This window comes from Parasteatoda tepidariorum, chromosome 9, assembly GCF_043381705.1.
Source record: "Parasteatoda tepidariorum isolate YZ-2023 chromosome 9, CAS_Ptep_4.0, whole genome shotgun sequence".
In the NCBI taxonomy this organism is placed as follows: Eukaryota; Metazoa; Arthropoda; class Arachnida; order Araneae; family Theridiidae; genus Parasteatoda; species Parasteatoda tepidariorum.
The window spans coordinates 21,797,848-21,820,625 of NC_092212.1; the positions used below are offsets into that span (position 1 = coordinate 21,797,848).

At 29.5% G+C, this 22,778-nt stretch overlaps 1 protein-coding gene across 1 annotated transcript in view; it reads left to right on the plus strand.

The window, feature by feature from the left end:
• The first annotated feature begins 390 nt into the window (after positions 1-390).
• LOC107444748 (uncharacterized) overlaps positions 391-22,778 on the plus strand; it is a 34,166-nt gene continuing 11,778 nt past the window's right edge. Inside the window, exons 1-3 of the mRNA XM_043051774.2 lie at positions 391-725; positions 6,673-6,958; positions 11,954-12,050. Of these exons, the coding sequence (XP_042907708.1) occupies positions 6,680-6,958; positions 11,954-12,050 (376 nt within the window). The 5' untranslated portion in view covers positions 391-725; positions 6,673-6,679. The remainder of the gene's footprint in view (positions 726-6,672; positions 6,959-11,953; positions 12,051-22,778) is intronic.

Below are 22,778 nucleotides of genomic sequence, written 5' to 3' on the forward strand. Positions count from 1 at the left end.
ATAAGAATGCGTACCTCTGCCAATCTGCTCCCGTACCCCTTGGGGTACGCGTACCCAGACGCGTACCACAGTTTAGGAAACACTGCAGGGGTACGCGTACCACACTTTGGGAAACACTGATTTACATGATAATGAAATTTTACTCAATTGTTTTTGCAATGCCATTACATTAATTACTTTTGCAATCAAAAAATTAAAAAAAAAAGCTTCAAAAATGATGGCGTTAAACTAAAATTATTCAATTAAATACGATAATCCTTACTGGAACATGGAAATAGGAATTATAGAATAGAATTATTCCTTTCTGAAAATTAGCGCAAAGCTAATCTCGCCAATATGCCAACCTCGCAAATTTCACCTGTTTACATGTTGCAACCTAATCCACGCTTTATTCAACGCGACCACGTTCCCAACTTCATAACTGTGATTCCTCTCTAGTCGAAAGGACCTAAAAATTGATCATCTCCCTCGATCGACTTGAGTTCATCTGGATATTCCATCGACTGCAAATATTGACCGATAAATCATGATATTTTTTAATAACGTGAATATTTAATATTTTAGTGATAATATTGAGTGCCTTTGGATTTTTTATTTCGAGGAAACATTTTCGTCTGCTTAAATTGTATCGAAAATCAGCAGCTGCTGTAAAAATAACAAGCTTATTGAACTGTGACCAAAGATAAATATTTTGGACTAAATTTGTAGACATCTGCATATTTAATGTAAGTTTTTTACTTATCATTATTATTTTAACTCTTAATGCAATTTAAATATTAGGATAAAAATTGTTTATTATTCGAATGTTATTTAAAGGAAGTCGTAGAAATAATTAATTTTATTTCACTTTTTCATGTTGGCTCGTGTTCAATAAAGAAGTAATTTAAAAAGAAATAATCAAGGTTTTGAATATAATAAACTGCACATACTTTCACACAAGTAATCTAAATTTTTAGAAATTATTAGAATAATAAACTGCTTTCTAGCATATAATTAAAAATAATATTGTTTTAAACATTTAATTGTAAGCTCTAATAGCAATTAGAGAAAAAGCTAATTTAAGCTCGATTTGAATACATTTGTGTCAAAACGTGTTAATATTTTCTTTAGAAGATTATCTAAAATTGTCTTGTAATTTGCATACAATAATAATTTCTGAATTAAAAACTATGTGTTCATATCATAATTTAACAGAATTGTTTTTCAGAAGGTTTTCTTTGCGTTGTGATTTAATTTGAATAAAATATTAATTGCTGAAGTGTGTTTCATCACATCATGACGTCACAAAGATGTATACAGAAAATTTTCTTGAGATTTTCAGTTAATATTCATAGAAAATTATTTTTGTGTTGCAAATTTTGTGTTCATGTCATTAGAAAATTATTTTTTGCGTTGCAAGTTTTGTGTTCATGTCATTAGAAATTTATTTTTTGCGTTGCAAGTTTTGTGTTCATGTCATTAGAAAATTATTTTTTGCATTGCAAATTCTGTGTTCATATCATTCGAAAATTATTTTTTGCTTTGCAAATTTTGTGTTCATGTCATAATGTCACAGAAATGTACTTAGATTATTTAGAAACTCTTTCTGAAGGTTGCTTAAAATAGTTGATTTCATAAGTTCATAGAAAAACGAGGTAGAATTTTGTTTAGATTACATTGAAATTTTCATTTAAGTTCCGTAAAAAATTAATTTCTAATCATGGTTTAAAATGTAGTGAATTACCTTTGATAATATCTTTGATTATTGTTTCTCTTCCAATAACAAGAAAAGCACGAAAAATAGTTTATTTTGCCAACATGTTGGCTAAAATTAATTAAGATTAATTAAATTAATTAAATTCGAAATTAATTGATTAGATAAAATTAATTATTTTCTAATTTTTTTGTTTTGAAAAAACTAAAGATAAGTTGGTGCTTAATATTTCATAAATTAATAATCGGTCAAAAATTTTTATTTGCATTGCTTTTCATGAAATGAAAGGACTTCATTTCACGTGTTTAATCAAAATCACGTGATTTAGTATTACAAGACAGAGCATCTTTGTTTTCCGGCGGAGATCGTTGTGAACTACGTGGTTTCTTACGATTAAAAAAAAACTCTGTAGAAGTGTATACGAAATCCAGATATCAATTTCAAAGCATTGTTGAAATTGTGAGGAATTTTTTTTTTTTTTTAACTATACATGTATCTGTAGTGTTTAGTTTCTTAGTAGTCTTCAATTCAAACCAACGCAGTAAAAAAATTCTGCTAAAAGTAATAATCATAATAATTCTGGTTATAAAAACCGAAATATACTATATGTAAACCATCCATTTAGTAACAGCTCTTGTTACCACCCATTTAGTAAAAAGTACAAAACTGAAATAGAATTTAACCGAATGAAAGATTTTTATGCCATGCTTTGAAGAATCATGATAAAAATTACCAAATTTTATCATATATATTTTAAAACCATATACATATTATTGTTTATTTTATCAAAAATAATATCAAATCGCTTCGGTAAAAATTATTCGCCTTTTTGATGTTCCCATAGCTTTTTGGTGTTTTTTAACACGATAATATTTGCTATAATTATGTAGTTTTGCCCAAGATTTAGTAGATGTCAAATGTCCAATCACTTCGATAAAAATTACTCGTCTTACACGATAAAATTTGCTACAATTTAGTAGTTTTGCCCAGGATTTGGTAGATGTCCAATCACTTCGGTAAAAATTAAATGTTCATAATTTCAAAATTATTGTAGCTATAGTGCAATATTATCAATCAAACCAAGCTATTTTTAATAAACTTCAGTTTCAAAGCATTCCAGAAAAGTAGTTATTTTTTTCCCCTTCTAGAAGTAGATTATTTTTTTATTTTTAGAAAAACTGTTATTTTGAACCTGTATTAATCAATAGATATATTCAACACATTTATAACAAACTCAACAAACAACTTTTTGTTTCGAATTTTTTCTTCAGTGAACGTTCATTATTAAAATTATCTTTCTTAAAAAAAATTTTTTTCCGTTTTTTAACGAATTTTATTGAATTATTTGTTTGGTGCTAATTATTTTTTGCTTCCAACAAAATATAATTGTTTTAATTTACTGACTGACCATCCCTTCTTTGCCGCATTCTATAGCATTCCTGCTTGAAAGCATCAACCGTTATTAACATTCTAGCCTTCAAATAAAACTGACATTTAATTAACAAACGCTCTTTCTTATAAGAAAACTCAACTAGAAGCATTTTCATATAACAGTCAATACTAAACTAAATGTCCGTATTTTAATATTCATTATCAACAGATGAAAACCCAATTATATAAATCCAGATGCGGAAAAAGGTAGCCTCAAGCTTCTTTTATCGATGGGCTACCGCGCACACTTAGCATTCTTTTCAAAAGTAATTGGTTTACCGTGACTGCATAACACGGCGATAAAAAAAAGTTTTGACAGGAATTGGCGTTGATATTTTTTCTTTTTTTGATGCCAAACCCTCCCTAGTGGTTATTGAAAAGACTTTTATCTAGTCACATTAAAGATTGGCCCATTCATCGCTTGCTCACCTGAGTAAATCTTTCGAATATCCCCCTCTCTCAGGCCTTTGTCCTATCTCAGAAATGGATTCTTTAAGAAAATCCTAAACGTAAACAACCGAGTCTCATCCTCATTAAGTCGTTAAGGCAAAGCAGTTAACTTCAAATAAGCATAAAAAATGTTTTCAGTCGAGTCGAACTACTTTCAGTCGTTTTTTAAAGCCACTAAGAGCCATTACGTGCTTTTTTTTGCCACCCAATTTAATGGTCGGTTCTTGTTGACGATTCTTGGGCTTTTTGAATCTTCGATGCCAGTCATTTTTTCTCCCTTTTTTGTGATTTTTTTAGATCTTTGATGCTACTCTTATTCAATTTTCCGAACGCAAATGGTTGTAAGGACTTGAAAGACGCTAGATCACTTCTGGCAAATTGTTAATAAAGTACTTTATGGTGGTTATAATGGAGATTCGGTATTGAAAAAGTGACAAAAATCAGATAGACGGTAAATTTCGTAAAAAAAAAATTTTTTTCCCTTAAAAAAAAGAATAGAAAGGTTTAAGTGTTTCCGCTTTCTAATAGCAACTTGATAACGATAAATAATGTTTAGTGGCAGCTTGAAAATACGTTCTTAAGAACAAGACGTCTAGTTGCGAAATTTCTTAAGTCGCTCTCCATATTCATTGTATGTATATTTTTCTCTATGAGTGCTTATTTATGTAAAACCAACTTTGTATTACTAACGACTAATTCTTCTCTAAAATATGAAACTAGATTTTCGCGTCAAATAAAGCGATTGGATTAATTTAATTTGCAAAGAATGTTATATCAAGATAAAAGAAAACGATTGAGGATAAGAAAAGAAATTAAATATTTTATAAATTGCTATTGAATATTATATATTTAGATAGAATATTAAAATTTCATAATTTTATAACATTGAAGAATCATGCCTTAATGGGTAATTTTTTTCCTGCAATAATGTTAACTTCCTTTCTATATCAAATAAAGCGATTGAGGTTATTTAATTTTAAGTAAAATTGTATGCCAATGAAAGAAAACGATTTAGAATAAAATGGGAATTAAATATTTTAATAAATTGCTATTTGATTATTATATAATTAGGTAGAATATTAAAGATACTTTATTATATAATATCGAAGAATCCTTTTCTTATGTGTATTTTTTTCTTGCAATAATAGAAACTACATATGTGTAGAATCAAATGAAGAGATTGGATAATTTTGATTTTTAAAGGAAAGCGTGTCAATATGAAGAAAAAAAATGATTTAAAATAAAATTGGAATTAAATATTTAATGAGTTGTTATTGAATATTACATATTTATGCAGAATATTAAAGTTATTTTTTTATTATATAGAAAATTCTTAATATAACGACTAATTTTTTTGCGATAAAAGCAACAACATATTCGATCAAATTAAATTATTTGATTAGTTTAACATTTAATAGGATATAGTATATTAAAATTAAAGAAAACAATTAAATGTTTTAATAAATTGTTATCGTATATTTATATAGTATATCAAAGCAAATTTATATTCTAATGCGAAAGAGTTATATTATCACAATTACTTCTGCAATAAAAGAAATTACAATTTCTTCAACTAAAACAGTTCTTTTAGTTTTAATTAACGGTACAATAGTATATTGATAAAATAAAATTTCATAAAGATAGAAGTTACTGTTTTTTCGCAATTGAAAATAATATGCTTTGAGTAAAGGTTACAATAGGGATTAAATTTTTGTTGCATTTATATAAGCATTTGATATGACTTAATTCGGTTGTGGGGATTTTAAATATTACATTATTTTTGTTCGAAAAGTTGCAGAATTTTTTCGAAGTGTTATTTTTAGTTTAGTTTATTTTTTGTTTGAAAGTACAAATTTATAAATTACTATTATATGCATGCATATACTCTAGTCTGCTCTTTTAAAAAAAATAACATCCTGGACAAGAAACGTTCGAATTTAACATATCGCACCGTAAACTAATATATATTATTGCCTTCTTCCTACCACTCCGTACGTAGCGGATAAGTGGGATTTCACTGTTTGTAGAGAGAAACGGATTACAAATTAGTAATTGAAATGCAGATAAAAATGAAAAGAAAAAAAATGTTCCCCAGTTTTAAGTTTACATAAATTTTTTTTCTATATTTGTAGGGTAAAATGATTTTTTTAACTTTCTTAATATGAAGGAAACAATTGATGTTTTAGTTAACGATGTAGCGATTATAAATAACTTCCTTCTTTTTTAATTTCTGGCTGTTACGAAAGTGCTGTACAGTGTATAAGTACAGCCGTTACCTTTACAGAAGTCTTCTAGAAAAGTAATTATCGTCAGAAAACACTTACGATAATGCGCTGCCAGTAATTTACTTTTTTGAACTTCCCAACCTTAATAGTTTTACTATTTTAGCAGACAATTGAATTACGTAATTAGACCTTATTATAATGATTTTCCGTCATCATCCTTTTAATGTTAAGTGCACGGAGAAAATAAAAAACAGTTACAGAATGCTGTGATTACATTTTAATAATTTTCCATTTTGTTTGTTTCATTTTTCAAATTAATTTCCGTGTAAATAATGTTTTATTTTGGATATATATGTTGGAGTTAAAAGTAAATCTCTTTTAAGCCATTAGTTTGTTCCATCAAATACTGTAACCGGAATCAAATTTTCTGATATAATTTATGAATCACATATTTCCCATTTATAGTCTTCTTTTTTTTTACTAATTAATTATTTCGTATAAGAATTTTATGTGCTCTAACATTTTACTTTTATCAAAAAAATATCAAATTTAATTTGTTAAAAATCGATAAAAGCAGTTAAGTTATAGAATTATTATTAATAATTCAGCTGTTATTCCTGATTTTAAATTCTTCTACGTCTAATTTTATGTTACATTTTTTAATTTGCATTTTAAGAAAATTTGAAACAAAGGAGATTTTAATGATTTACGTAAGCATTGCTCACCCCCCTTCTTCCTCTAGTTAGATTAAAAAAAAAAGCGAATCACAAAAAACCCTCCCCCCGGTAGGTTTTTCAGCATTTAAATAGCCTCCTACGCTATTTTACCAAGACACTTAGCATAAGATTTACAATAGCTTTATTTATTTTTCAGATACACCATGTATAAAACAGATTCGGAATTCCTGTCGAACAATCTGAAATTCGCCCCACACCTTTCAATGGAAGATAGTGCCAGTGAAGGTGTTCTGATGGAAAGAGTGAGTAACGGCCGAGAATGGCTCTCACACATCTCCGCATCATCCCGAAGGAGGCGGGAAGCTCTCCTCATCAAGCAACGAAAAGAGAAGATGCGCAGGAAGAGGATGGTTAAACGAATAGAATACCAGAGACTACGGAATATGGTACCCTCCATTGCAGCTAAACCCCTCGTTTCCAAAGTAAGATTTCATTTTCTAGATATTAAAAAAAAAAATTATTAAATACTCACTCAGCTAGATTTAATACAACACAATTTTAATTCTGTGTATTAACTATTTAAGTCGAACGGCTATTCTATAAATATAATGAATCAGACGATATTTGTAATGAATCAGACGATAATTTAATATTTAATGAATCAGACGATATTTAAAATGAAGCAGACGATAATTAATATTTAATGAATCAGATGATATTTAAAGTGAAGCAGACGATAATTTAATATTTAATGAATCAGACGATATTTAAAATGAAGCAGACGATAATTTTAGCATTTAATAAAGCAGGTGACATTTTAATTTTATGCATTCAAATTATCAACCCTGTAATTTTTTATCAAAATAGAATAATTATTAAATAAAAAAAGTTACAATCGCACGCGATGTGACAATCAAAATCCTAAAAGGTACCTCCAAACAAAAAATATAATCAATTTTTACAAGAAAATTTTCTTTTGCTTAACCTCACCTGCAGGTGTGCGTTTTGAGGGGGTATTAAGACAGTGAGGCTTCCTGAGGGCAAAATCAGAACTAATCGTCCACCATCTCAGAAGAATGAGTCGTCAGAACAATGTTATTATTCGCGGCGTCGCGTTATCTGATAATAAGAAAACTGTTATCTTGGAATTTTTTTAATGAATCTCGCTTGGTAGGCTCCAATTGGGTCAACTCTACACCATTGAAAAAAAAACTGCAATTTTTTTTATGAGTTATGGTGTATTGTTCTTATTACTTGTGGGTACTCGACGGTGACGAGTCATTTCCGTTTCTTTTTTTTCATTCATTCATTTTTTTTGGATCCCTGTCTTGTACAATCCATGTACAGGTTAATGTTAAATTGAGTTTTCAAGTAAAATTTTAAGTGATATAAAAAAAGAAAGGGAGAGCGACTCAAGATTTTTTTTTCTTTGCTGGGACATAATCTTTTGTCTCCTGTCAAATTAGTATGCAATCGTTCCTTTCAAAAATGCAGTGCATTCCTTTTTTGCTAGTTTCGGTTTTCAGTTGCTAGTTTCTGTTTTTACTTGCTAGTTCGGTTTGATAGTTTCTGTTTTTAGGTGCTAGTTTCTTTTCTGAACCTTTTTATTCGGTTCATCATAGTGGTAAATTGTTATAACAGGAAGCGTAGCATTTTTAAAAAGTGCCTAAAGGTGCTTATTTCCGATTTTCGTTTTTTAAAAGCCCTTAAAAGTGCTTTTTTCCATGGGTGTTTTTAAAATGTGCTTAATTTTTCCTTTTCCGAAATGTGATATTTTTCTTTGCCATGTTGAATTTCGCCACAAATTATGCAAAAAGAGATAGTTCTATTCAACGTTTTCACAATTTATTCAACCCCAATCTATTTCGGCGTACCGTTGGTCTGTAGTGTATGAAAACACCACTTGTTTTACATGTTTGATGAAATACTTGCGGGTCCGCACTTGCGTATACTGAGCTGGATTCAGTGGTAGGGATTTTTGTTTCTCATGTGCAACTCTGTTGCATTTTGCAGGAAATTCTCAATGTCAGACTTCATTTTCCGCCCTGTGTAATAAAATCTAAAAATTTCTCGAATGTTTTCTAATTATGGGGACCGACTAAACATTGTCAATATTTTTTCTATTGTTAATTTCATCGTTTGCGACGCGCCATCGTCTTCGTCACTGCCAAGCAAATAAAACTGGATAAAACCATCAATGGTAAAAACTTGCCAACCCTGTCTAATTATGATATTTTTTCAAAGTGCCTAAAAATATTTTTTGAGTACTTGAAAAGTGCTTAAAAGGTGCTTATTTTTTGTTGGAAAATGTGGCTACGCACCCTGTATAAGAAAATACTTAATATTAATATAATGAATATTAGGCATTAAGAATACGCAATACCAGTAAGAGGTATTATGGTAAAATAACAGACAGCAGTAAACTACAATATAATCTATTTCATATAGTAAATTTTATGAGTAAGAAAATTATGTATATTTTAGACATAACATGCAACTTTTTTAATTAATAATTTCCTCAATTTTACCAACTGTACGTTATTCTCGTTAGCAAAATCATGCAGCATATATTAAGATTAATATAATCATAAAATAAAACAATATCAAATGTATGTAAATTTACAATTTTTTATTAACGAGTCAAGAAATTATGAGTATTTCGCAATTAATTGACTTTTTGAAGCAATTTGTGTTTTATTTCGCCCAAATATCTCTTTAGTTCTACATTATTCTCGTACGTGAAATCAATTATTTATAATTAGTTAAGTTTAAGTTTAAAAATAATGCATAATTCGAAGTATTGTAAAAAGTCTTTAAATATTATGCACAATTTGGAAAGTGCGGCATTGTATTTTTTTTCGATATCGTAATATAGATATAATGTTGATTTAAAATGATCTAATGTTAAACTAATAATCATATTATTACCGAGTAATTTTGACGTTAAATTTTCCGTTCTAATAATTTAATTAATAATTTATTACTTTGTTTTTAAATACTATAGGTCAAAAATCGTAGAGGACGCGAAAATTAAGTTTTGAAGCGTCCCCTAATTTGCGTAATTCTCAAGAGCCGTAAATAATAATAATAAAAACAACTTGGGAGCAGATTTATGTAGATAAATTTGTAACCACCAGTCTTTGCGTGAAATTTTTTTTTTCTCGCGTTAAGTTTTTTAGTGAGAAATAACTTTACGTTTTATTTTCGTTTGTTATTAATAACTTTCGTTTGTTGTTAACAACTGAAGAAGGAAATTAAAATAATTAAATAACCTTACGTTTTACTTTCGTTTGTTATTAATAACTTTAGTTTGTTGTTAATAACTGAAGAAGGAAATTGGAATAATTCTGAATACCAAATTACATCGTTGTTTTTCCTTGATGCAGGCATTTGATCTGTCCCAATTAAAAAACTTAATTGCCAAACGATAACTCTTCTTGTTTTGAAATTCTTCATTTTGTCCATAAATTGATAGAATAATTATGAGTGTGAATCTTAATAGAGGGATTTTAAAAAAATGGAGAATTCATGTTTTAAAAAGGGGCTCGCTTTTGATATAGAAGGACCCAGAAATATTTGAAGATCTAGGTTAGAGGACCGTAATTTTGTAAAGTTTTGCGGAATTTACCAATTTTTTTGCCCATCTTTACTTAAACAACATAACAAAACAGCAGTTAAGCATACGAAATTAATTTTGCTAAGAAAATTTTTTAGATTGTCATATTTATTGCTTCAGTATTTTTTCATTAGAATATAAACGTATTACCATTTTTTGCTATATTTAAATACTAGACAAATAACATTAAGCAAGCTGCTCTGTTATAAGCTTGATATAATTACGTCAATTACATTTTAATCCCTCGAACTTGCAATTATTTTCCATTTTCAACTACACGTTATTAATAACAGTTACATTAAATAAATCCATCACGAAGATTGGAATTTCGAACTTAGTATTCGATATCTTTAAATCTAAATGATCTTTTCAAAGAAGAATAAGCCATTATCTCAGATAATTGTTCTATTTTTTCAATAATGTATCTCAATCAACTTATTCATGAATAATTTTATACCAATGACACACTAATAATGGATCCATTAAATGAAACTGCAGACATCAATTGCTCCGTATTCTTTTATTTTTGTCCATTGTTTCAAATAATGGGCTATCTTAAATGAAGAAATCTGTGATTCATGTATGGATTAGTTGATGTCTGGTTTTGTTCTTGTGTGTTCTTTTTATATTGAATATTGATGAGATTGATAGGTTTTTATGGATATCAATGTTTTGCATTGATTAAGTAGTTTTTATTTCTGCATTGTGACATTAAAGCAGGTGATTTATTACGTGACTTCAGGATGACTTTGCCGTTTCCAGCTTATGAATATGTAATGTAAATTATAAACGTATTAGTTGCATATATATCTTTGAATGTAGTTATTTTTCCGAATTACATAATCGGAAATTCTTAGGATTACTGATTGTTAATTATAAATGTCTGGAATTAGTACTACTTTTTGATGATAATTTTTTTTTTTTTTAAATTTTTGGAAAATATTCGTATAAGATTTAATTATAGCTTTGCCTAATTTTATGCCATTTTTTTCTATAATCATAAGCATATATACACTGTAAAAAATTCCAGATCAATTTATGGTAAGAAGCACGGGTACTGAGTGTGCATAATCCGTAAAATTTATTTTTACTCTTATATATAAAACGTACTTTTTATAATAATACTAATTTTTTTCGAGTGATACAGTGATTTTACGGAAATTGTTATTGTAAAAATTACGGTAAATCAGATTTTTTGTTTTGTTACATTTACGGTAAAAAATACCGGCACCCTGAGTGCCAATACTTTTAACTGTAATTTGATCCAGAATTTTTTTACAGTGTACTTATGATTATAAAAATCTATGAATACATGCGTAGATTAATGTTTAGAATTTATCGTTCATTTTAGGCAATCTTTTTCTTTTTCTTTTTTTTTTTTTTGTAATTATTGCGATAATACTAATAAAGATTCTGCTAAATTTAGTAGACGTTAATTTACTTTCATACTTGTTTTTGTGATTATTTTGCTTCATTTTCTTTAAATTTTATTCCATTTTTTATAATCATGCTCTTATATAATTTTAATTTTCTAAAGAATTATGAAAATTCATGAAGATTATGTAAACATGAATTCTTTAAAATTAGCATATTTTCAAAGAATAGTAATACTGTTAAAAAATGTCATAAAAATACAGCTATTAAATTAATGAATGAAGCATTAGTTTTTAAGTGACATATATTTAAAAATTTCTAGCTTTTGGAAACATTTTAAATAAATTAAAATTAAAGAATTTGGGCATCCTTTAAAACTCGTGTCTGCAAAAAATTTCGATGGTTGATGTGACTTTGTAATCTTAAATTTCGTGCTTTACTCTGAATCTATTTCGCATATTTATATATAATCTAATTTTTTTTTCAGGTTACTGTAATCGAAGAAGCAATTCGATATATCGATTATTTACACGCTGCTCTTTTGACTAGATTGCGAACAAAAGGATTACCCAGTTGTTTAAGTGGTAAGTAAAGTCTTTTTACTCCTACTTTATAATTGAAAGACAAACGGCAAACGAAAAACAAAGCCCCACTTTTCCCAAACGTGTGATTTTTACATAAAATTACTCCTTAGTATTTTTTCATTAGAGGTACTTAATAAGTTGTCTGAAATATGCAATAAATTATGGTGTGTTTAATTATTTATAATTTTTAATATCATTAAAATAAACTTCTTCTAAACTGGGGAGCATTTTTTTTCTTTTGTTACATGAGATTTTGGAACCCATCATAAATATTTTCGCTGCGCTAATGTCAAGCTATAGTTTTTATGCAATATAATAATAAAATTTTCGCAATACATTTAGGTCACATGTTTTTTGTCTTAATCGTTATTTTCAAAGGTGCATACGTACATTGTATGTAAATAACATATACGTTCTTTATTAACTTGTACATTCAAACAAAAAAGTAATCTAAAGAAGAAAAAAAATCATTTTGAAAACAAAACGAGTTTCAAATTCGAAAGCCCCACATCCGAATTAGGTAAGATTAAGTACTTGTATAAATTCAACATTAAATTTGTTAACCCACTATTATGCTAGCAGACGTTTTTGTGAAAAATTTCAGCTTAATAAGATTTCCACTTCGAAGGGTTGAAACAGAAAGAAAAAAAAATCTCTTTTTTGTACGAAATCGGAGAAAAATTAACGAACACACATTCCATGAAAGTGTGCAATTTACTTTACTGCACGTTTTACTTTTTTTTAGCAAAAGGAAAGAAAAAAAATTACAAAAAAAAAAAGTCCCTTTAACCCCCTATAAAAATGTCCAAGTTTATCATCTGCTTACTTCTCAAGTTACCTAACTATAAAAAAGTAAAGAAGAAAACTGAGAAAAAAAAATTCTGATGTGGGTGAAGGTATTTGAGACAGCAGGTGTTAATGAAGCCTGCCAGAACTGATCTTTTTAACTTGCTTCAATCTGTTCTTTGTTAAAGAGTTCTGTATATATACTAACGCCCCTCTGCCAAGGAACTTACCTGCCGCTCTACTAGGGGGAGGGGGACATTTTTTATTGGGGGAGCTGAATGTGGTACCTGGTTTGATGAAGGCGTCTGTATGCTTTACTTCTACTTCTCCCCCTCTTTTTTTTATTAGTTTTTTTCTGGTAGTTTCTCCAATTTTGCGCCAGGTGTACATACCTTTTTAAGAGGCATATAACGCCAGCTACTATATGAAAAGTTAAGTATCCATGCTTGGCTTTGTAGCTTCGTATTGGCGTGAGATATGCGTGCCAAACTTAGTTTTTCTTTTGCGTTTTTCAGGAGTTTATAAGTTATTCATCGTTCGCGGAAAATAATGATTACATTATTTAATATAGGTAATTTAGTTTATGCGTAATTATATTACATAGGTTTTCGGGTAAACATTGAAATATCGATTTTCTTAATATATTTTATGATGAATTTACGGTTTTAATGATTCGAACGCCTTATTAACCCCTTAACTTGTGCCCTCGAGTTAATTCGAGCGCGCTAAACAGGCTAAACTTAGAACACTCGAGATAATTCGAGCGGCGCTATATTTTATGCTGCTATAATGTTTCACACTCGAATATAATCGGGAATTGAAAATAACAATGTGAAGGCTAAGAAAAAAAAATCGTTTTATTGGTATTTATCATTTACATAGGATTGTAAGCTATAACTCTTATTTATTCAAGAATAAAATATACAGTGATGCCAACTTGCTCCGGACAACAAATATATATTTTAAAGTGGTAGTTTATCAATTGTGATTCTTGGTTTAATAAATTCAATTTAGTAGATTTTTTATCCACCACTATTTCTAAGTAATTCGTTGGGTTATATAATTCACCACTTTATGGTACTTATGCCAAACTATACCTTTCAAAAAGCAAGCAAAAATCGTCAAATATTTGCAAAATTTACTTTATAGTTATTTACCTTTTTTTAAATTATTTTGGCGTGTTGGGAGTAGTTGGCATCTCTGAATATAACCTTTTTCCATGGAACAAAAGTGCAGTAGACGAAAGAAAAGACAACGTTCTAATGTGTGTTTTTTTATATTAAAAAAAAAATAAAAATTTTTTGGCCAGTTTTTTTCTCATGATTATCTGTGCGTTAAAGGGTTAATTGTGATCATTTATTTTCCTTATTCCTTAAATCAAACAAATTAACGTGTATTGATTGACAAAATTAATTAATTAACATCGTTTGTTAATTGTTTGCAATTTTGGTTTAATACACTTCATTTAAGAACTATTACACGCTTATAAATTGCTGAAATTCACACAAGTATATTATTATTATGGCTTAAATCTTTAAAGTATTCCATAATAATCTTATTTCTAACACAATAACAAAAGTTTCTGTAAAATTCTTTCGCACGCGACTAAAAAACTTCCGCCAACTCAATCGTGAAAAAGTAGCAAGAATCTTTCTTTCTCGCCAAAGTCTTCTCCTTGGCAACCTCAAGCTGGCATTTCAGGTGCTTTGATGCATAACTGAAAGCGGGCCGTGAGAAAAATTCCCCACGCCAGATAGATAGCGAAGTGCATTCCTTTAATACCTTCTTAAGCAGCACGCGCTGACACCTGGTTGCGTTTTTCTCCTGCGCTTGAGCATCTGCGTTTTGCGCGACAACTTCTGTTGCGTCAAATGCAAAACAGGTGCAGTTCCGCGCGCTTTTCACTTTGCAAAGGTGTTTCTAAGTTTTATTTGCAATGCTGTGAGATCGCTTTGAGTTTATTAAAATTTTTCCAGCTGCTCACGTGGCAAATATTGCGATATCGTATTTACTTTACAGTGAGAAAAAGCATATTTAATGATTTATGTAGCTGACAAGGTCTTTTTTTGGCAAAAATAAAAAAAAAGGTAATTTTCTCATGGAACAAAAATATACCTCAGGGTTTCAAACGCTTTTATTGCGAAGAATTTAGGTGTTTCCTAGTTGGCATTTATTCGTTTCGTAAAATATATTGTTTTACGAAATTTTATGGTGTTTTCTTTTTTGTTTCTGATGGGAATTTATAATTTATTTTAGTTCTTTTTGGGCCTTATGTCCATTAATGCGTTAAATATATATTCAACGACAACCCCCGCCCCCTTAAAATGTTTTACACAATGCGGTTGTTAAAGGAAAGATCGCTTTAATAATTTATGAGTATTATGAATATTTATAAACATTAAACTGAAATAGGTATTTCAGATAATATTGTTTGGTTTGTTAATTTAATCATTAGCTTCTGTAGTTGTCATTGATTTTAAATTAGTACATCATACGTTCTGCTTTTTTTTATGTTGTGTTTATGATTTGGGCGCGAAATAGAGATACATAATTTGAATTCATTGATCTAAATTATAATGTTAGAAATTGTTTTGAAGAATTAATTGGGGCGGTAGATCTTTTTCCTCGACAACTCAATCGCCTGCTGGGCTTACTGAAAACTTTGTTTGCAAAATAGAATGATAGAATACATTAGGATATCCTATCACGTTGTTAGTTTATACTTCGATTTTGAATGATGTTTCCAAAATATTCATTAAAGATCACACCCACCAAGGGTGCGACTATCGCGCATGCGCACTACATCATTCCGGCACATCAATCAGGTTAAGAAAAAAAAAGGGTATATATACATTTTTTTAATTGATTAAGCATAGGATTTCTTCATTGGTTTTGTGGTCGCCTCGCCCTGCCTAGAAGGTTTAGATTGTGGATGTCAGCTAATTTCTCGAGTAAGGACTTGCTCCACCCTTCTGATTGGTGCACCAGATAAAGATAGGTTTCAAGAAATGGCTTTAAACGATCTCATACTTCGATTAATCGTTCTTGATTGATTCCTCGATCGATTGACGTCTCAATAGAAACGCGTGTGCTGTGGACAGAAGATGCGACCACCCAATTAGAAGACATAAACTTTGTGTCCCAGCAGTAATTTCTGCTCTGATGAACTTATTTTAGTTAAGATAAGAATTTTCTTTTGATAAGGCAATAATTATTGTCTTGTAAAAATATCAATATACGCTAATGTGTGGTCGCTTATATGTATGTCCTTCTTTGGCGGTGGTCTACTTGACCGCGCCTTGGTTGAAACATTTTAATTTCAAAATTATGTTGTTATGAGTTGCAAGGTGATTAAAATAATTGCTGACGTGAGAACGACGCTATAAATTTAACCAGTTAAATTTTTTCCTGTGCAGTTTTGAGATAAAGGGATCGCATATTGAGACAGCCTGAAAATTATGATGTATGTAATGCTTACTATCTTATTCAATTAAAAATAAATAAATAAGTATGCTAGCGTTGCATTTTGTATGTTTAGATAATGATTTTCTAAATACCAAAAACGTGTTCTTTAAATACAAATTTTTATGACTTTACCTCGCATTGATTTATTGATATTTTACGTGTTTTTGGGTACTTAGCATTCTTAATCATTTTCCCTCCTCGAAAAAGAAAATTATTGATTAAAAAAAAACTTTTGTAGGGATACAACTATAGAAATGTTGTTTACTTTTGATAATTTAGCGTCGGAAGAAAATAAGAAGGCTTATTGTTTATTTTAAGCATGCAGATCTACTTTTGCTTTACATAATTGAACATCGAAACGAAAATAAGTCTATAATATTCATTGTCACTGAACTTAAAAGGATGCTATAACACACAAGAAATTTTTCTAAATTTTAAATTCTATGGTAATTGAAAATTTTACAGTTTAGAGAAAAGGGAGTTTATGCAAACTTGGTGTAAACCGTGAAATTTCAATACTGAAAAAATGTTTTAAAAATATCAAAATGCAAGCAAATTATCGTATAATTACTTCTACACTGCGTAATCCGGAGTTATCCTGTCGTAATTTCGTTTGTATTTTGTTGTTTTGAAAAACAATTTTCAGCATTTAAAACTCATAGATGAAAGAGAAATCGCCATGAAACGTTTTTCCCAAACTATAGTGTTCTTTAAAGTCGAAAAATTAATTCTGTAGACTTTAACAGAAAAAAAGTTTTTTATTTGCTAATTTATAAAAATCATGATTTGCAAGTTTTTGTTTTTTAAGCGACTTTCTACTTTTGATGCATTAAAAGTAAACAAGCAGTCTAATCATTATTTATAATACTTATTCAATAAAAGCTATAAATTTTGTTTTTCTTTCTATAAGTCCATAAATCCACTTGAATCTATCCTTTCAATATCTTAAAAATGCATACGAAGTAACAATCCAGATGATTTCATTTACGAACCATAGTGTAATAAAAACATTTTTAAAGCTATTTAATCCACATAAAAAAACCCATTAACTCTACTAAAGGAATATTTTATTGCGGAAATTGGTTTTGCTAAGTCCCTGTTAAGAGATGCAGAAATGGTCAACAAGGGTGGGATCTGCATAGCTTCTTAAAGTAAGTGGTTTAACACGAGAAACCAGATAAACCATTTAATAGTGCTGTGGGGGGAGGGGGGGGTAAGAAGAGTCCTTACCATAAAGTTTAGGATCTAAACATTCATCATTCTACCATTCTTCAGGTAAAAGCCCGAAATAACCACTACCTTTATTCACAGGTGGGTGTACAGGGGTAGAGAGATTGGAGGCAATTGTGTTGGCAGAAAAACTTCAAACCAGGGGAGGTCGCATTTGATTCGGAAGGCCAGGTGTAACGATTGTTACATAAAGGCTTTCGCTGAAAATCTGTTTCAAGTATAAAGTGTTTCTTTACTAGTTTGTAGGGATTATGTTCCCTAAGCAGCTGCTTGCATACAACATGATAGAGCAAGTTCTGAAGGTATTGCAATGAAATCTTATTGTGCTTGAAAAGTTATTCGACTTTGGAAAAAAGTTTTTTTTTTATTAATCAATCGATTGGTTTTAATCAACGAACTTAAGTTTTTTTGTTTGTTTATTAAAACGAAGTATGCTTAGCATACAAAATAAATTTCTGCTTTTTGTCAAGCTACTGAAAACTAGATACAGCATTTTTTGATGTTTTAACCGTAATAGGGCTTCGCTTCAACACTCTCACAGTTTATGCTTTTCTGCGCAAGCTTTCTCCCTAACGTATAATGTTCTGCACACGCTTTTTTTCCATACGCATAAATAATTTCATCTACGTGTATTCTGCTCAAGCTTTCTCTCATACGTATGAAAATAATTTCACGTACGTATATCCTGCGCAAACTTTCTCCACGTATAATAATAATTTCACATACGGATATTCCGTGCAAGCTTTCTCCCATGCTAATAATAATTTCATTAACGTATAATCTGCGCAAGCTTAGTTGAAAACCGAGACAGATGATTCTGTAGTACAATGTGCACAGAACATACATTCTTAAAAGTTCTAAATCTCACGCAAGCTTAAGTACATAAATATTGCGTAGCGCAATTCCTACAAAACAACATCAGTTCTCTTCAGAGTTAGCGTGGAATTCACGTACGGAATGCTATATGAATGTCTTCTCGGGTAACGAAAAAGCAATACTTTACGAAAGACATTGTCATATGTAAACTCACGATGTTGGAACAACTTGATATAAATAACAATTATTTTGTTGTTAATTTCTTAATCTGCATTCAATAGAAAAACGTAAACAAAAATTTCTCCTTTTGGATATAAAAAGATAAATAAAAAAAGATTCCGAAAATGCTAACTGATTTCTGTTATTAACATTTCCTTGAAATGAGGGAAGGAAAATACATTAGCTTCGTGATGGTTATATAGTTTGAGTTCTATAGAGTTCTGTACATTCTTTTTTGGCACGATTGCTCAACAATGTGCAATATTAGAATTTCGGAATTTTTATTCCCCGAATAATTACAACGAATTCATAGAAAATGCTCATAACTTTTTCCCAAGGTAAAAAATCATATTTTTCTTTAATTTAACTAGATAAAAAATGTATAAATGTTTGCATCTAATAAAACATTGATTACTTATTACAGTTACAGCTAACAATTCTTATAATGGCAAACCCGTATTTCTTGAGTAACACTGAGTACTTTTCTTTCATCTACAATACATTTTCTTGCAAAATTAATTGGTCAACACTCTGCCCTGTCCACATCTGCATTGGTCACCTATTCAAACTCCCATTTCTTGCCCCACCCTCAAAAAGTACCACAACAGGTGCTTATGGTTTGAAGTACTCTATCTGTGCCACCTGATTGATTTACTTAAGCACGTGTCCCCTTTACGCTGGTTACCTGTCATCGTGAGAAATCCTAGTGTTTGTAGTTTGGACCACCCCGATTGCTTCACTGCAGCCCCAGATCACGAACTTTTCTCGCTCTCATCGATTAAAAAGAAACTTCTTTGCCAACTTTTTTTGGCAAGATATATTTGAGAAGTGCGTGTAGTTACATGTCAGAAAATACTTCGCCAAGAGACCACCTTAAGTTTGGATTATTTTTTTTTCTTTTCTTTGTTTTTTTTTTTTTGCTTCGAAATGAGGCACATCTGTCATTTTAAAAAAAAAACAGAGAACTGATTGAAAGTTTGATGTTACGTAACGTAAACGCATTTTGAAATGAAAATTATCTCTCTCTCTCTCTCTCTAGATTTTAATTGTTTTTATAAACAATTAAAATCTCATCACTGGGTTCAATATTCCACTATTTTAACAAATTGTGTTTTTTATATTAATGAATTCCATACATTAAATGCATCTTTAAATGAACATTATAGTTTCACTCACTAGAATTAGCAAATAAACAAATTACATCATTAAGTTTTAAATTCTGACCTTTCAATACAACTTTTAACAAATTGTGTTTTTTATCTTACTAAATTTCCTATTATAAATGCATTTTTGAATGGAAATCATAGTTAGCAGTTTGTTACTCACCTCGTGAAGAATTTTTGCCAAGAAAAAAAAAAAATTCCTCATGCATTTAAATTTTAACCAATTGTGTTAATAAATAAATCACATCATTAAGTTTTAAATTCTAATCTTTCTATACAACTTAAAAATTTTTTTTATCTTTCTAAATTTCTTATTATAAATGCATTTTTGAATGGAAATCATAGTTAGCAGTTTGTTACTCACCTCATGAAGAATTTTTGTCGAATAAAATCTCATTCGTTTAAATTTTGACCTTTCAGCTAAACATAACAAATTGTGACTTTTATTTTACTACATTTCGAATGGTAATTACTAAAAGAAATACAAAGAGTTAAAAGACCACCAATGGTGAAGTCATTGTTGGCGAGATATTCTATTTTCAGTAAAACTACTGGCATTTACGGACACGCCCTTGTCATTGTGGGTCAGCAACCATTTCCAAGTCCAGCATTTTCTTTAATTATTCCAGTTCTGTTTTTTTTTATTTAACTTATTGTTTTCTCTAAAATCTTTTGTTAAGAAACTATTTTCGACGTATTGTGGGGTCCGGCTCTGCAGGACTCCAAAAGTTATGCATTTATAAATGTATACTTTAAAAGGCTATGTAATTATAGTAATTTTCTGTCTGTTTTTTTCTTTTCTTGTTATGTTAGATTGAAAAAGAATATATTGTTTTCTTTAAGGAAAGTTAAAACAATATGAAGCGATGGTTCAGCTTTTTTTTTATTTTTTAAAGTTTTTGATGAATGGATTTACTTTAAATGCAGTATTCCTTTTTTATTAGGGAAATTTTTTTTATTGTTTTTATAATTTCGGGTAAAGTCAAATATAACTTTAAGTATATTTATATTGTATTCTTGAATGCTAAAAATTCCATCTACAGCAAAGTCGTTTAATCAAAATTTATTATTTAAATTCAGTTTCTTGTGTTGCCATAATGTTTTATGGTAGTTCGAAAAAACGATTTTTTCTGTTCATATAATTATCTATAAAAAAAGCCAATGAACTAAAATTTCGAGTTTTAAAATCTTCATAGTTTTGTGGTATTTTCTGTAAGTTTTCGGCTAATTCTGAAAACTCAATTTTTAACTGAAGAAATAATTACTGGAAAAAAAAACTTAATTTAAAAATAAATAAATAAAATGGTTTTGCACAAAAAAGTAAGAAATAAAATATTGAGTGTGATTTAGAATTGAGTTTACATAGTCTCAGTCAATTTTCCAGGTAATATGTTCATTTTATATGAAATTTATCTTAAAATGCGTTGCAATAATCTCTTATAAAACGTTAAAAAAAAAGAGTAAAAAGTCGGGTTTTTTCTTTAATATTTTATTATTTAATATTTATATACATATATATATAAAAGATACTTATACTTTTGAATAAAATTGTAAAATTAATTGACTTCAAGCTACCAGTATGTCTATGCAGGTTGGCATGAATGCAATTTATGCCAACGTATTATTCATGCCAACCTTCTGGAGGTCGTCTGATAAGTGAGCTATCGCGATCGCGACTGTCGTCTGTTTTATCTCTCCTTCCCCTCTTTAACTACACATAGTTCAACGACTCAAATATACACATATAAAAAAATAAAAAAAAACACTAAACATTACAACATATGTGATTTAGACTTCATGTGATTAAGGCACCAGTTTATATCCCTTCATCACGCAAGGCTCTTTTTATTGGTTACAGTTAATATATTTTTTTTCTTCTTTAAGTAGGAACCCTTTTACTTTATTTTTTCTTTTCTCGTATTATCATCATACGGTGTTTTGGAGTAATTATAATTACCCTCTTCGGTTCGTGAAGCGGCATTGTCCAGTCGGTTTTGCAGCTGCCGTTGTTTCGCCGCTGACCGTACCCTTGGGGAAATTCTCACGCTTCTTGATGTTAATTTATCGCTCGTTAAACCTGATTTCTACGAGAGGGTTTGGTTTTTCTACCTTATTTTAATGATTCAGGTGGATGACTTGAAGATTGTCGCGCTACTAATTGGCTCGATTGGTTTTTCTCGTTTGGCGACGCCATCTGTCATTTTGGCGAGAAATCGATGCTTTTCATGATAGGATTTTAAATTTATTCTTAATAAGTACATTTGTCGAATTTTCGTTAATTGTGTTTGGGTAAATTTTAGTTAAAATTAATTCGATTTTTTTTTGGTGCTTACTATATAAGTACCATTTAGTTTTATTACTTCTTGAATATTTCCGTTAATTAGCATATATAATTAATACTGCGGATAAATCGACTTTTATATAGTTGAACTTAATTAAAACCTGGAATCACTACCTGTGCTCGTACTAACCATCACCCGATATATATATATATANTTCGTGACGTGTGTGTGTGTATGTGTATTGGCTTGGGTTAACAAGGGTGACATTATATATTTTTTTTACTTTTTACAAACTTCTCCTTAGTATTGTTTCCAGATAGGTTATTTCAGCAACATAATACAAGGAAAAAACTTATTATCTTTATGAAAATCACGGTGTTTTTCTCCAAAATCGATCTCGTAAACAATTTGAAAATGTGGCTTTTCATTATATTGTTCCAATCCCTTCATACATACATGAGTCTTATTGAAGTAAATAACTTTCGAAGCTATTATTTCGCCTTTTGTAAGTCATGAAAGATCAAGTTTTTATTTAAAATATATTATTTTATCTAAAATGTAATAAAATACTGTAGGATTCAATTTAACGATTAGGCTTTAAAAATTTAGATATTTTTTAAAAAAAAAAAGCTTGCAACTTTATTGTCTTTACTCACTAGCAACTTGTCAGTCATATCATAATATTTTTAATGAGAAACCTAGAATACGGCGTGCGTTATAATTTATTAACAATTCATAGACGGCGCTATCACACCTTACACTTGGCT